Source organism: Ahaetulla prasina, chromosome 4 (assembly GCF_028640845.1).
Source record: "Ahaetulla prasina isolate Xishuangbanna chromosome 4, ASM2864084v1, whole genome shotgun sequence".
Lineage (NCBI taxonomy): Eukaryota > Metazoa > Chordata > Lepidosauria > Squamata > Colubridae > Ahaetulla > Ahaetulla prasina.
The window spans coordinates 80408273-80424557 of record NC_080542.1 but is presented as its reverse complement, the minus strand read 5'-3'; the positions used below and the strand labels follow the sequence as shown (position 1 = coordinate 80424557).

Here is a 16285-nt window from a genome sequence, read left to right as displayed (position 1 = left end):
CTGTGATATTGAATGGTTTGCCTTGGATTCAAATTGAGATCATTCTGTCTTTTTGGGGATTGTATCCCAGTATTGCTTTTCCTACTCCTTTATCGATTATGAAGGCTACTCCATTTCTTCTGAGGGATTCTTGCCAACAGTAGTATACCAGATGGTTATCTGAATTAAATTCACCCATTTGTGTCCACTTTAGTTCACTGATTCCTAAGATGTCGCTGTTCAGTCTTGTCATCTCTTGTTTGACCATGTCCAGCTTGCCTTGATTCATGGATCTTACATTCCAGGTTCCTATGGAGAAAAAATCTTTACAGCATCGGACTTACCTTTCACCACCAGATACATCCAGAGCTGAGCCTCCTTTCGGCTTTGGCCCAGTCGCTTCATTCTTTCTGGCGCTACTAGTACTAGACCTCCGCTCTTCCCCAGTAGCATATTGAACACCTTCTGACCTGAGGGGCTCATCTTCCAGCGTCATATCTTTTTTCTTTTTGATATTGTCCATGGGGTTTTCATGGCAAAGATACTGGAGTGGGTTGCCATTTCCTTCTCCAGTGGATCACGTTTTATCAGAACTCTCTGCTATGACCTGTCCGCCTTGAGTGTCTCTGCAAGGCATAGCTCATAGCTTCATTTAGCTACACAAGCCCCTTTGCCACGACAAGGCAGTAATCCATGAAGGGGCATATCATTTATACATCATTCAAAAGATAGAGTGAAAAGCTAAAAAAAAATTAGAATACCTCGCCAGTAATTAATACCAGATAACCAGGGATTAACACCAGCAGCAACACTGAATAACCATCAACCAGTAAACAATATCCCAATTAGGAATTACCAACTCAGACAAACAAGCAAGCAATGAATAAAGACTAATTAAAGAACAACCAAGGAGAAAACACCACCACCATCAATACTGATGGGGCAAGATACTGTATACAACGAATATAGCAAGATAATATAAATAAATGTAGAACAAACCCTATTCCCTTCTAGCATTGAAGAGGTTATCTAGCCTGATAATGAAACATCTGCTTTAAAATAATCTATCTCAGAAAACACCAAAGACTTCACAATTCAGTCATGACATATAGATAGATAGATAGATAGATAGATAGATAGATAGATAGATAGATAGATAGATAGATAGATAGATAGATATAGATATAGATATAAATATAGATATAGATATATATGTCACGACTGAACATATATATCTGCCTACCTACCTACCTACCTACTCTTTTATTGTACTGGCCATGTAATATTTTGCCTTGCCATGCCTTTTTTCTATTCTTCGTGTGGTCTTTTTTGTAGGTCATTTAATATCTCCAACATTTTTTAGCTTTTCATTGTCTCTTTTGAATAGTATATAAATGTGGTTTATCTCACTGTGCCTGTTAATGATCAATAAGTCTTCATAGTATACTAGCTTCAGTGTATCTTCTTCACTGTCCTTTAGACATTCTTCCTATGCCCCTTTTTCTCCTTTAACTATCTGCTATATTTGCAATATTCTGTGCCCGCCTAACCCTAACCTGGGTGTTGGTAACCCACTTTGCTCCCTGTCACGGCAGAGGAATGAAAGAGTTGTCATCCTGTTGCGGCAGTGGCGATGGGTGGAGCCTTAGTGCATGAGTGAAGCACCCCTACACTTGCCTTTGCGTGAAACAGCATTCCGCTTTTGTCGCAGTCCATTTGGTGTTGCTGCTCTCGCAGCACAATAAAATTTAGTGTGCTTCACAATGGGGAAGACGGGGTCCCCTCCTCCTGGAGCCCATTATGAGACCTGCTCTACTTGCCCCTGGCAAGAGCAGCGTCATTGTGGGCTTGCTCCCACCTCCCAGATGTCAGTTGCTTTTCCTGCAAAGCTGCCAGTGTTATGATGCCTATCTCCCTGCCAGCCAGCTGGTCTTGAGCGTGCTGCTCATTGGTCTCTGGACGTCAGATTCCTACTACCCAGCACCAGTTCAGGGGTTCCTTCCCCCCTCCCAGGGGAGAGAGAGGGAGGAGGAGACAGGGGAGAGGGGGGGGAGGGAAAGAAAGAGAGTGGGAAGGAGGGAGGGAGGGATGTTGTCATTTTAAGGGAGAAATATGTCCCTGAGTGTCCTGAAAGTAGTTTTGCCATTTTGCTCATCAACTCAGAGAGAGGGAGGGAGGGAGGGAGGGAGAGAGAGAGAGAGAAAGAGAGAGCCATTTCCCACAGAAAACACCAGGAGCCATAAAACCTGGGTAGGCATGGCTAGGGAGATCATGTGACACTGAGATGGCCACACCCATCCAAGTTTTGTGGCTCTTGCTGTTTTCTTTTCTGTGGGAAATGAGTCAAATGGCTCTTTGAGTGTTTAAGGTTGAAGACCCCTGCCCTAACCCCATATTCCATGGTTAAGTAGAGATTGTCACTGGTAGATAAAGGGCATGATTCATTGTCATTATTCTTCTGGTCTTCCTATCCAGGGCTTCTAATTCTGCTTGAGTCCAGTGTGCAGGTGCTAATCACCTGATGGTATTGTGTCAGGAATTGTGGAATTGTGATTGTGACTGGACTTGTGACTGGAATTGTGCAGGTGCTAATCACCTGATGGTATTTCCTTCACTGAGTTTGGATCTTTCTATTGTATTCACTACTAACTTCCATCTTGATTTCAGTATGCTTGATATTGTCAGCATGATGTTGTCTCGTTCATTCAGACTCTTGATGTTATTTTCCATAGGGCATCTTAACTCCTTTAATTTTCACTATTTTTCCATTCTTGTTTAGAGTGGGTGGGAGAGAGGCATCTATCCAGTCCAAACTCCATTGCAATATTTTGGCTGCATATTTGGGTATTGTTGATATTCTATTTCATATATTTTTCCATACAGCTTTAAATAATCTGTATAGAGGAGATGGAATAGCCTGACAGATGTTTTTGATGTTTGATAGCCATGCCCTGAGTATTTCAGTATTGTTCACAGAGGAATAAATACAATGGCATTCATGGTGATAATCAGTATCCTTGAAGGGTTCCTCTCTTTTTGGACAAAATCTAAATTGTATCAAAAGCAATAGCAACCCCATAATAGAACAGGAACCAACATTATGCTTCAGAATGCTAATTATGAATTAATGGAGGTAATTAGACTAAGCTGTAGTATTCACAACTTCATTGTGCAGAGATTTTATGCTGTTTGCACATATATCCAATCATTGAAAAATCCTGCTGAAATTTATTTAGGAATACTTTTTCAGAAACATGATGAAAATGAAGTCAGCTATCAGATTTATTTTAAGTAAGAAATATTTTGCTGCTGGTAATTTAAGAGCCAAAATACTATTAACCACTTAATGCATTCAGCCTTACCCTGAATATTAAGGCAATAGTCTGGGAAGTCTGAAGGTATTTTTCAGATGAGAGTTGCATGTGTGTTTTGATGACATCAGCAGGCTGAGTAGCTAATGAGGCCAGAATTCCAGCCACAGTTCCACAACCAAAGTTCATAAGTGGTACAATTGTTGTATCTGGTTGGCCTGAAAAACAGCAAGCAAACCCAATTCATTTTACGATGAATTGCTGCAAAGAATAAGTAGAACAATTAAATCTTTTATGTCAGATTATAGGTAAGGACTAATTTAGAGTCAGTATTTTAAAACCTGAAAAATTCAAACTGAAAAGGAGAATAATTGGAAAATGAAGTGAAGATGGATTTCTGAAGGCCCTGAAAAATCTGATTGCATTAATTTGTCGTACTGCATTCCAAAATTAAGATGATCCTAGCAAAATGTTCAGTGTTTTGAAAATGGCAAACATTTGAATATATCATGTTTGTTTCACTCCTATTTATATAGTTAAGATAAAGAAAAATTCTTTCAGCATCATTTTCCTCTTAAATTCATCAGCTATAATAGGTACACAACTAAGAAAGAAATCAAATTCCAGAAAGTTATATGACAGCTTGGTTTAAATTTACATTATTAATTCTACATTCCTGAAAGTAACACTTATAAAACTTCTAAGATTGTTTGAACATACAGATCAATATTAAAGTCAAGGAAAATAAAGATACCTCCTTTTTTCAACCACAGGATTCTGTCTTGTGTCAGAATTATGTCTAAGCATTCAAACTGAAACACATGGTTAATTTTTACATTCTTTATACCAAGCCATTCATTCTTCCCAATGGTTAAAAGATTCTTGGACCCAGAATCATTATGCTGCAAAAACAAGGTCATGATTTAGAACAACAAAGAGAAATGTAACATGTGTGGACTCAAGAATATTCCATTGGGCAATTTCAAAGGTAAGAGCAATTACAAAGTGCTGGTTTTATGTAACAAATGACATTCAAAAAGATATTTTAAAGATAAAGATGTAAAAGATTTCTTGCCACAAAATCTCATATGGAAAGTATTTCATCTATCCTAAATTCTACAAAACCTGTTCACTTACCATATGATGCAAGCTTTTGGGTCTGTGTGTAGAACATCAGATAGATGCCAGAAAAAGGTGCATCACGAAGAAGTGTTGCTGACAAGCCACTAAATAAACCCTGGGCCCCCTCTGACTGATAGATATTTCTCAGGGCTCCATACACACTTTCATAGCTGTATTTTCCACTCTGTAAATCAAATGTAATTATCAAAGTGAACATTCTCCTATATAAGCAAATGCGAATTTCTGCCAAAACTTAAAATGCATATGGAGCAGAAAAAAGTTCTAAAGTAAAAACAATAATATTGTAACCATTGTAAGCTAGTGATATTGATATGGAAGCAATTTATTATTGTTAGAAGGATTTATATCACAAATGTTTAAAAAATCATGGCATTAATGCTCCTGACTATTTCTGATATTATTAAGCTTATTCTATGGTTAATTTTTTTAGTTGTTGCTGTAAGTTACTTAGAGTTGAAAAGAGTGAAGTAACATAAAAGAATTAGAAGTATATAAATAAAATTTTCCAATAAAAAAGAAGAAAACAATTCCTTACCTCATATCGTGTTTTCACTACTGTGATGGGTAACATACAAATAACAGCTACAGTTCGTGAAGTTGCACCCAAAACAATTGATTCCAAGGCAGTAGGAGAGTGTTCCCACATAAAATGATGTTTTATCATATATAAGGTGCTGAAGTAAATCCCAACTCCTGGAATGCATCGTACAAAGGACTGAAAAGTGATGGCAAGCAGAACACACAAAGAGAGAGTCAATCATGCAGAGAAACAAATTAATTTATATTAATTAAAAGATATTGATTGGCAATAAAAGATATTTATTAAAAGATATTGATTGGCAATTTTTAATTTTTATTTCAAAAGGTGTGAGGCACAATCTATTTTTCCCAATTTAACAATGTTGCATTTCATACAAGAAACTCAAGAAAGTTGCATGAAGTAGGATAGGGAGGGCACTGGACAAAGGCAACTTGTCTAAAGTCATTTTGTATTGAACTTCCATGGTCTTTAGTTCTCGTCAGATATTTCAGCTCCTATATCTAAATTTTAAGTTTCATTCTTCAGAAATCAGGACATCTATGTGCAAGCACTTTTTTCAAGATGCCCTTAATCAAACTAAAGGAACCACAGATGATGTGAATAAGGAAAAATTGTCACTGCACCTTTGGGAAGAAGAATATTAATCAACCCTTTTTACAATATGTATGATCAAGTAAAGCAGTATTGGAATCTAATCTAATCACCAGAGAGAGGTGTTTCCACATTCTGTGATTAAATGGGTACTAATGCCCAATGAATTACACTTCCATGTAATCCAAATAATCAGTAATTTATGTTTGTGAAAAACAGCTGAAACACTCTTTGGCCATGTTCACTGAGCATGTGATCTAGAATTTGGTTAGATTGTCGTTCTGAGTATGGCAGGAATCTGGCCATTGTTTCGGCATAAAAGAACTTAGATCACATAATGACTTACTCTGATCACATATAGTTTACTTGGATCACTATGTCACCTGAGCATTCACTTTCAGAGTTCCAAATTCCATTTTGAAAGCTCTATGGCCACTGTATCACTTGGCTCAACAATGTTCAATGAAATGTTTACTCTGTTTTGAGCCACTGTTGGATAAATTTATTCCTGAATTGGTTGCCACTGGCTTTTAGTGGCAAAGATTATGGTTTCTTATGGATTCAAACTCAAAATAAGCTCACTCCAACAAATCCAATTCAAGCAAAAAAGGTCACATCACTTAGCCGAGGGAAACCACTGTGCCTCAGATAGCTGGGTGTGAATCCCTCTTCGTGAAGTGGGGTCGTAGAACTCAGGTGGGCTTGTTGATCACGTACCTGGCTCCTTGCTGCGTGACTACAGCCCTGCCTGAGCTGTTGGAGTTGCTGGCCGGGTTGGCAGTTGAAACCCCCAGACTGTTGGTCATGGGGGATTTCAATTTGCCATCAGCCGGCGTAGCATCCTCGGCAGCTCAGGAGTTCATGGCTTCCATGACGGCCATGGACCTGATTCAGTTAATTGACGGCCCTACCCACGTCGGGGGAGGTACCCTAGACCTGATTTTTATCTCTGGCCAGTGGTCTAATGATCTGGTTTTAAATGATTTAGTTGTTGAACCGTTGTCATGGTCAGATCATTTTCTCCTTCGTCTAGACTTTCTGACCGCTACCCACCACCGCAGGGAGACGGAACCAATGCGCTGGTTCCGTCCCAGGCGCCTGATGGACCCGGAGAGGTTCCTGACGGAGCTTGGGCCGTTTCCCGAGCACCTGGCCCATGACTCGATTGAAGAGCTAGTTGCGGCCTGGGAACAGGCCGCGGCTGGAGCTTTGGACCGTGTCGTGCCTTTGCGACCTCTGACCCGGCGTCGGTCTCAACCAGCTCCTTGGTTCTCCGAGGAGCTGAGGGAGATGAAGCGCCGGAGAAGACGCCTAGAGAGTGCCTGGAGATCCAGCCGCTCTGAGGCTGACCAGACACTAGTTAGGTCCTATAGTAGGACCTACCTAGTGGCAATGAGGGTTGCGAAGCGTTCCTACGTTTCCTCCCTCATTGCGTCGGCAGATAACCGCCCGGCCGCCCTGTTTCGGGTGACCCGCTCGCTCCTTCAACAGGAGGGGCGGGAGGACCCCCTACAAGGGCGTGCCGAGGAGTTTAACGGTTATCTATACGACAAAATCGTTCAGCTTCGGGACGGATTGGATCAAAATTGGGTAGATCCAGGCAAGGGTTCTGAGGCCCGTCTTGTTGAGGTGGTTTGGGATGACTTTGATCCTGTGACTCCCGAGGACATGGACAGGTTGCTGGGTAGGCTGAACGCCACCACATGTTTACTGGATCCGTGCCCCTCCTGGTTAGTACTGGCTACTCAGGAGGTGACACGAGGCTGGCTCCAGGGGATTACAAATGCTTCTTTGCGGGAGGGGGTCTTTCCCTGAAAGAGGCGGTGGTGAGACCCCTCCTCAAGAAGCCTTCCCTGGACCCAGCTGTTTTAGGGAACTACCGGCCAGTCTCCAATCTTCGCTTTACGGCGAAGGTTGTAGAGAGTGTGGTGGCATGTCAGCTACCCCAGTACCTGGATGAAGCTGTCTATCTAGACCCGTTCCAGTCCGGCTTCCGGCCCGGATACAGTACGGAGACAGCTTTGGTCGCACTGGTGGATGATCTCTGGAGGGCCAGGGATAGGGGTTACTCCTCTGCCCTGGTCCTATTAGACCTCTCAGCGGCTTTTGATACCATCGACCATGGTATCCTGCTGCGCCGGTTGGAGGGGTTGGGAGTGGGAGGCACCGTTTATCGGTGGTTCTCCTCCTACCTCTCTGATCGGACGCAGACGGTGTTGACAGGGGGGCAGAGATCGACTCCAAGGTGCCTCATGTGTGGGGTGCCGCAGGGGTCGATTCTCTCACCCCTCCTGTTCAACATCTATATGAAGCCGCTGGGTGAGATCATCAGTGGCTTTGGGGTGAGATACCAACTGTACGCTGATGACATCCAGCTGTACTTTTCCACCCCGGGCCACCCCAGTGAAGCTGTCGAAGTGCTGTCCCGGTGTCTGAAAGCCGTACGGGTCTGGATGGGGAGGAACAGGCTCAAACTTAATCCCTCCAAGGATGTGGATGCCGGCACCTCGGTACAGTCAGCTGCAGATGCGTCTGTCTGTCGGGGGTGAATCATTGGCCCCGATGGAGAAGGTACGCAACTTGGGCGTGCTCCTGGATGGTCGGTTGTCCTTTGAAGACCATTTGGCGACCGTCTCCAGGAGAGCATTTTATCAGGTTCGCCTGATCCGCCAGTTGCGTCCCTTCCTGGACCGGGATGCCTTATGCACAGTCACTCATGCTCTCGTTACCTCTCGCCTGGACTACTGCAATGCTCTCTACATGGGGCTCCCCTTGAAGAGCACCTGGAGACTTCAGCTAGTTCAGAATGCGGCTGCGCGGGTTATTGAGGGAGCGCCTCGGAGCTCCCACATAACACCTATCCTGCGCAGACTGCACTGGCTACCTGTTGTTTTCCGGGTGCGCTTCAAGGTATTGGTTACCACCTTTAAAGCGCTCCATGGCTTAGGACCGGGCTATCTACGGGACCGCCTACTGCCGGCTTCTATCTCCCATCGTCCGGTACGCTCCCACAGAGAGGGGCTCCTCAGGGTGCCGCCAGCCAAACAGTGTTGACTGGCGGCCCCCAGGGGGAGAGCCTTCTCTGTGGGAGCTCCGACCCTGTGGAACGAACTTCCCCTCGGACTTCGACAATTACCTGACCTTAGGACCTTTCGCCGCGAACTTAAAACTTATTTATTTCGTATGGCTGGACTAGCCTGATTTTTATTTTTATTGGATGGGTTTTTAAAATTTTGTGATTTTACGGGGGAGTACGTTTTTTAACATTTTGGGCATTTAAATTAGTTTTTTAAGGGATGTTTTTAATTATTGTGTGTATTTATATTTTATCTGCCTGTTCACCGCCCTGAGTCCTTTGGGAGAAGGGTGGTATACAAATTAAAATATTATTATTATTATTATTATTATTATTATTATTATTATTATTATTATTATTATTATTATTATTATTATTATTATTATTATTATTATTATTATTAGAGACAACTCACTGGAGAAACACCTTTCCATAGCCCAAATATACTTTCTGTACGAGCAAGTTTGAAGAGTACAGCTACCATCTTAATACGACCTGATCTGGGGGAAAAATATATTAGATATTAGAAACAGGTAAAGCTCAACAATCATTTATACAGCTTCTCCATCAGGGTACATTCTGAATAACAGCCTCCCTACCCCACTATCCCCCCCATAAATACCAGCAATTGTACTGGCTCTAATTATGAGATTGAAGGTTCCCAGTTCAGAAACATTCTCTACCAAAATAGTTGATACCATATACAACCTGTTCTTAAACCCAATAATTTCTATATACATTGAGACCAAAACATAATTCCTATCCAGCATTGGCAAAGTTCCTCTTGCGACCAAGATGTTTTTTCCTGAAGTTATTTAGATGCATGTAAATATATACACGTGCCTAAAATTCCAGGTTTTATCTATTGATTCCCAATACTACTTTTAGAGAAAAATGCAAAATTTTGCTGTTTTCTCCACTACAAGCAACCATGTAGAGCAGGGGTAGTCAACCTTTTTATACCTACCACCCACTTTTGTATCTCTGTTAGTGGTAAAATTTTCTAACCGCCCACCGGTTCCACAGTAATGGTGATTTATATCGTTGTCTGCGCATGTCTCTCACGCATCGTGGATCGTGGGTTGGGAGGGGGGCATCGGCTACCAGCTCCGCTTGTCTGTTACAGCTGGGTGGTGTGGGGGAGATGCGCAAGCTATTCTGGGATGAGGCTCTTTTATTTGCAGTCGCCCTATAGCACCATTTAGTTTCACTTACGTAACGTGAACTAAACTTATGCGCAGGTGATAAGTATAGTATATTTTCAGAAATTTAAATTGTCACGGGCAATTTTATGAAAACTTAATGAAAATGTTTTTAAGTAATGCTATGAATTTTTTTTTTAAAGTCAATTAAATTTAAAAAAAGGAAAGTGATTCAGTATTCCAGTAAAGCTGGAATGCCCACTAGTGGGCGGTAGGGACCAGGTTGACTACCACTGATGTAGAGAAACTATCTTCCTGAATTTTGGAATAACTCAGATGTGCTAGTTGAATGTTTATCTCTTTGCACAATTAAGTTGAGATTCATCAATAAAGTCAGCCTGTACTCAGGGAAGGCATTAACACCAACTTTTCCTATAAGGAATAACAATAGCACTTAGACTTATATACCACTTCACAGTGCTTTACAACACTCTCTAAACCAGGGGTGTCCAAACTTGGCAACTTTAAGACTTGTGGACCAACTCCCAGAATTTGCTGGCTGAGGAATTCTGGGAGTTGAAGTCCACAAGTCTTAAAGTTGCCAAGTTTGGATACCCCTGCTCTAAAGCGGTTTACAGAGTCAGCATTTTGCTCCCACAATCTGAGTCCTCATTTTACCAAACTCGGAAAGATGAAAGGCTGAGTCAACCTTGAGCCACTCAGGATTGAACTCCTGACCATTGGCAGAGTTAGCCTCCAATACTGCATTCTAACCATTGAGCTACCAGGACTCCTAATGCATACCTTTTATTCAATAAAACCCCAATATGGGGTAAAATCATGTAAAACCTAGGACTATACTTTGTCTGTCTCATTGTTATATCAGTTTCACCCTTTCCCATCACTTAATCACTTGATTTTAGCCCAGGGCTTTAAGGCCAACAGCAGAAGAATCTCCAATAAGTATTTGAAATACTTACCCACTGACAGGTGGCTGCACAGTCTGCAGCCTAGTTTTAAGTAAGTCAAGAGGCTGGAAGAGCAGGGTGGAGCATGTTCCACTGATAGAACCACAAAAAAAGGCTTTTAGTACAGGATGCATCTTGGAAGAAAAACAAACAAAATTAGATTGTATGCACAGTCAAAAATTAAAACTACACAATTCTTTAATAACCATATTCCAGACTTTCTAGTCATTAAAATAAAGATTACATTAGGTAATATTTAATAAATAAATGTTTTCAAATAAATAATAGACATCCATTCTTAAGAAAGCATAATAATGTCTCAAATCTCATGTAAAAATCTTTACCTTATAATTCTTGTTTAAAACATTAGCAATCTCTTCATTATACTTACAATTGGGTAATTGTAACTATGTTAAAAACATTTTCACCATATTAATATGGCAGCTATTTGATGAATTTAAATTTCTGTCAACACAAGTATTCATTTGTCTACATATCTACAATTTGTTTACATCTTCAAGTAATCGGGGAAAAATTCAAGAAGCATGTTGAGTCAAAAAAAGTTAGAAATAAAGGAACTCCAAGAAAGAATGATGTCAGTAGAAAGCATGAAATCAGAATTGTGGCATCTCAGTCCCCTAGGAGGAGATCATGTAACCTCAGATGTCTCAACAGAATAGCTTAAAATATTGCCTATCAGCTAAAAAGGCTAAAACCAACAAACTGCTTGTAAGGAGCAGCTGTACAAAATGTAAAATGCACCCGTAACTTCAGACTTGCCTTCTAAAGTATTCAGGTGATAAACATTAGTATTTTTAAATCATTATCCTTTTCTCAAAAAGGATTGGTTGGTCAGCTGACAACCAATAGCCTAGTCAACAAAAAAGAGTATGAACATGCCAGCCGAAACTATCATCCTTTGAAGAAGCCAAATGCCTATCATAAAATTAAGGAACCTTCAGTCATTATCTTGATCAAGTACCAGTAGATTCTCTGGACCCTTTTCAGCTTCGGATCAGGACGGGATATACATTGAGATGGCATTAGTTGTGCTTGCTGATGACCTTTTGAGGGCCTGGGATGGCAGTGGTACAATTGTCCTGACTCTCTTGGATCTTTCAGCAGCATTCAATACCATCAATCATAGTATTCTTCTGGAATGGCCCCAGGGATTGAGTGGAAAACATTGTTTTGCAGTGGTTCTCTTCCTCCATGGCTGATTCCAGCTGGTATTGGTAAGGGAGGAGAGATGAGTGCTCAACTCCTACAATGTGAGGTATCTCAGAGCCCAAATCTTTTGCCACTCTTCTTTAACATCTACATGAAATTGTGGAGTGAAATCAGCCAACAGCACAAGCCTGGACAAGTTAGACCAAGCTGGTGTGCAATTTGGGGGTTCTCTTGGACTTAGAGCTCCTGCTTGTTGAGCAGATGGAAGCCATAGCATAGTTTCATCTTGTGGTGAAACAGTGCCAACTGTACCCTTTCCTCGACCAGAAGGCCTTGTTCATGGTAACTCATGCCTAGCTCAACTGTCAGATGGATTACTATAATACGTTCTATATAGGTCTGCCTTTGAAGATCGCTCAAAAGTTACAACTGGTCTAGAACACAGCGACACACATAGTTTTGGGTGTCCATAAGTTCATCCATGTTATACCTTTGTTGCACAAACTGTACTGGCTTCCAGTTTTCTTCAAGATGCTTGTTGTCACCTTTAAAGCCCTGCATAGCACAAGACCTTGTTATATGCAGGACTGCATAAGAATATCCATCCATCCTAGGTCATCCTAGATAGGCTGGGCACGCTCAAGGTCCCCTCCCTGAAATTTTGTCATCTAGAGGTACCTCAAGAAGCTTCAAGGCTACCCCTATGCTGAGGAACACCTTCCCAATGGTGATTTAACAGGCCCTCCCACTTCTAGCTTTTCAGGCCATTAAAACCTCTGGGTACAATTAAATTTGCACAACACAGGAATATTAAACATGTTCATCACCTTGGGCTATGTATAAAAAGGGCAGGATAAAAGTATACTAATGCCACAGAGAAGCAAACTACATGATTGTCTCCCACGCTGCGCCTATCTGTATCTATAGTCCTTATATAACTGTGTCTCTTGATAGGGATCCCACAGCTACAATAACCTTGTAGTCCAGATTGAGGAGCCTGGGATCTGTTAGTGAGTTTGGTAAGAACAAATACACATTCCCTATACATATAGATAATACTATACACTAGGTATGAGGTAGTGTTTGGGGAAAACTAAGCCACACGGAACTCAGGAGGCATCATTGCTGAGTAATGTTACCATCCCTCCCTTTTCTTAAGTCAGTTAATTTATCAGAGAGATATGCGATGTGAGGCAAACTATTTCACCAACCAGCACAGCCTCCTTTGTCCTTCCAGAGGAACCGGGGCCCTTTTCTGATCCTGCGCCAAAACAACTTGTCAACTCGGATTCAGATTTTGCCGGTCCGGACATTCCACGCAGCTTGTATCTGGGAGCAAGGAGCGTGACATCGGCAGCTCGCTCCGTCACCGGCCAATCAGAAAGGAGGATAAAGCCAAGACGAAAATGTCTTTCGTAACCCTTTCTTCGCTGAAGAAGCCTTTGTGCTCGGTTTACTTTAACTAGAGCAGGACTCAGAGGCACCCCAGACCAAGATGGATACAGAGAATGGTGATCGATGAGAAAGCATGATCACGATTAAATCCTTTCTCAAGTTAAGGTCCTCTAGAACGAAAATAACTTTGTAATCTTTTCCTCTTGCATCTGATTATTTTGCAAGCAAACAATCTTTCAGCTCATGGTGGCTAAGAAATCCAATCTCCTGAATTTTTAAAAACTCCATTTAAAACATCCGAGAAGCCTACTTTTGAGAGAAGGGACAAGCCAGTGTTGCGCTTGCTCTTCGGGGGGTCTTTCTCAAGAATTCCCGAAAAAGATTTCTTTTACTGGCACTATCCGTGTTAGGACCTGCACCAACCTGTTCCAACGTACCAAGTCATAGTTGGAACTATGGTCAACGTACCATTAGCCATAGTTTACAAATTACAACACTCTAAGCCATCTTGTTGTGAACCGAATCTGAGGCACTATACTTTAGATTTCCCAAGTCATTCTATCCATGCTTCCCAGCCCCGAAACTGGATCGTGTTACAAACCACAAGTTGAACCGCTTCTGTTCTTACCGCTGTAAATTCCACTTCGTGCTGCGTTTGGAGCAGAGCAGGAGTCCATTTTTGTATCATTTAAAACCTATGAAAGGGCCTCCTTAATTGACAAAAAACAATACAAGAAAGTTATTAATAATAAAACAAAATTCGACAATTGTCAAAAGGGCTTCCTCCTTCAATTTTTTTTAATCCAAGTTGATTAGCGGAAGAGCAAGGAACCACCAACCTAGAGATACGAAATATGAAGAGAGGCATCTTTCTAATCGTTATTCCGCTTCAGGGTTCTATTTTTTCAATAACAATTTCGGTGACTTCGGCTCCAAAGTGCCCAAAGGTTTATAAAAGATATGAAATGATAGCATGGTTATGCTCATGTTATTAATAGTATTTGTTCAAAAAGTTATTGATAATAGATTGGTTTTGTAAGGTCCAATAATAATATGTTTAAGCTTTAAGATTTATATTGATATTTGAAGGGAACATATATACTAAAATACTAGAATTAGTAGGAAACTTGCTAATGTCTTGGTCTCTTGTTTGTATAACTGCACATGGTAAATATCTGTTTCCCATAACACTGACATATATATATTGTGCCCTTTTGTGGTTAGAACATAAATATGCCATCGTGGATGGTTATTGAGGTCACACTGACTAAATTCCTGAATTGTTACTGATATCTCATCCCACCAATGACAGTCTCTGGAAATTGTCAGAGTCCATCATTTGATCTCTCCCCACCCCACTCTGGCTGAGAAGGTGTATGTCATCCTCCAGGAAATCAAGTGGTAATTAAGAAGACAAATGGAAAAGATAACACCACAGAAAGAAGTCAGATTACATACACTGACCCTTACTATTGTGTGACCCGATGTAAATCCAGAAGTTAGTTTACATTCACTGACTTATACTATGGGAACATGCAAACCAGATTCCAGAATACACAGATGCCAGAGTTGAGGATTTATGACTTTTTGGGTATAAGAGGACATCGCTTTCTGTCATAAGTTCGTAGTTCTTCCTTGCATGTATGTATGCACCATTATGTGTTTGGAACAGCTAACCATTTAAGCTTGATCAAGATTAAATGCTATTTTACTCAAGCCTCTGTTTAAGTCTCTTGATTGGCAGTTATGAGCTTAGACATATTAATAAATGGACTTTACATACAATTTAACTGTGCAGGACTGAGCTAGATTTTAAATTATCGGTTTTAAATTGGGTTTTATTCTATATTTTTAATTCTAAATTAACGGGCTTTTTAGAATAAGTTTTTTAATTGTTTTTTATATTGTATTTATGTGTTTTTAAATGCCTGTACACCGCCCTGAGTCCTTCGGGAGATAGGGCGGTATATAAATTTGATTAAATAATAAATAATAATAATAATACAAGAAAGTTATTAATAATAAAACAAAATTCGACAATTGTCAAAAGGGCTTCCTCCTTCAATTTTTTTTAATCCAAGTTGATTAGCGGAAGAGCAAGGAACCACCAACCTAGAGATACGAAATATGAAGAGAAGCATCTTTCTAATCGTTATTCCGCTTCAGGGTTCTATTTTTTCAATAACAATTTCGGTGACTTCGGCTCCAAAGTGCCTGAAGGTTTATAAAAGATATGAAATGATAGCATGGTTATGCTCATGTTATTAATAGTATTTGTTCAAAAAGTTATTGATAATAGATTGGTTTTGTAAGGTCCAATAATAATATGTTTAAGCTTTAAGATTTATATTGATATTTGAAGGGAACATATATACTAAAATACTAGAATTAGTAGGAAACTTGCTAATGTCTTGGTCTCTTGTTTGTATAACTGCACATGGTAAATATCTGTTTCCCATAACACTGACATATATATATTGTGCCCTTTTGTGGTTAGAACATAAATATGCCATCGTGGATGGTTATTGAGGTCACACTGACTAAATTCCTGAATTGTTACTGATATCTCATCCCACCAATGACAGTCTCTGGAAATTGTCAGAGTCCATCATTTGATCTCTCCCCACCCCACTCTGGCTGAGAAGGTGTATGTCATCCTCCAGGAAATCAAGTGGTAATTAAGAAGACAAATGGAAAAGATAACACCACAGAAAGAAGTCAGATTACATACACTGACCCTTACTATTGTGTGACCCGATGTAAATCCAGAAGTTAGTTTACATTCACTGACTTATACTATGGGAACATGCAAACCAGATTCCAGAATACACAGATGCCAGAGTTGAGGATTTATGACTTTTTGGGTATAAGAGGACATCGCTTTCTGTCATAAGTTCGTAGTTCTTCCTTGCATGTATGTATGCACCATTATGTGTTTGGAACAGCTAACCATTTAAGCTTGATCAAGA

General features: G+C 40.6%; 1 protein-coding gene across 4 annotated transcripts in view; it reads right to left on the bottom strand.

Annotated features, from left to right (window-relative positions):
- SLC25A38 (solute carrier family 25 member 38) overlaps positions 1 to 14155 on the bottom strand; it is a 36554-nt gene extending 22399 nt beyond the window's left edge. For 2 of the 4 annotated variants that reach the window (XM_058183991.1, XM_058183992.1), the window contains exons 1-6: positions 13133 to 13472; positions 10764 to 10885; positions 9057 to 9141; positions 4969 to 5148; positions 4428 to 4596; positions 3342 to 3508 (exon numbers count right to left, since the gene is read on the bottom strand). In XM_058183991.1, coding sequence (XP_058039974.1) covers positions 3342 to 3508; positions 4428 to 4596; positions 4969 to 5148; positions 9057 to 9141; positions 10764 to 10885; positions 13133 to 13234 — 825 coding nt within the window. In that variant the 5' untranslated portion in view covers positions 13235 to 13472. Of the gene's footprint in view, positions 1 to 3341; positions 3509 to 4427; positions 4597 to 4968; positions 5149 to 9056; positions 9142 to 10763; positions 10886 to 13132; positions 13850 to 13944 lie in introns of those variants that run through there. The other 2 variants (XM_058183993.1, XM_058183994.1) reach the window with 2 other exon arrangements.
- Positions 14156 to 16285: the final 2130 nt, after the last annotated feature.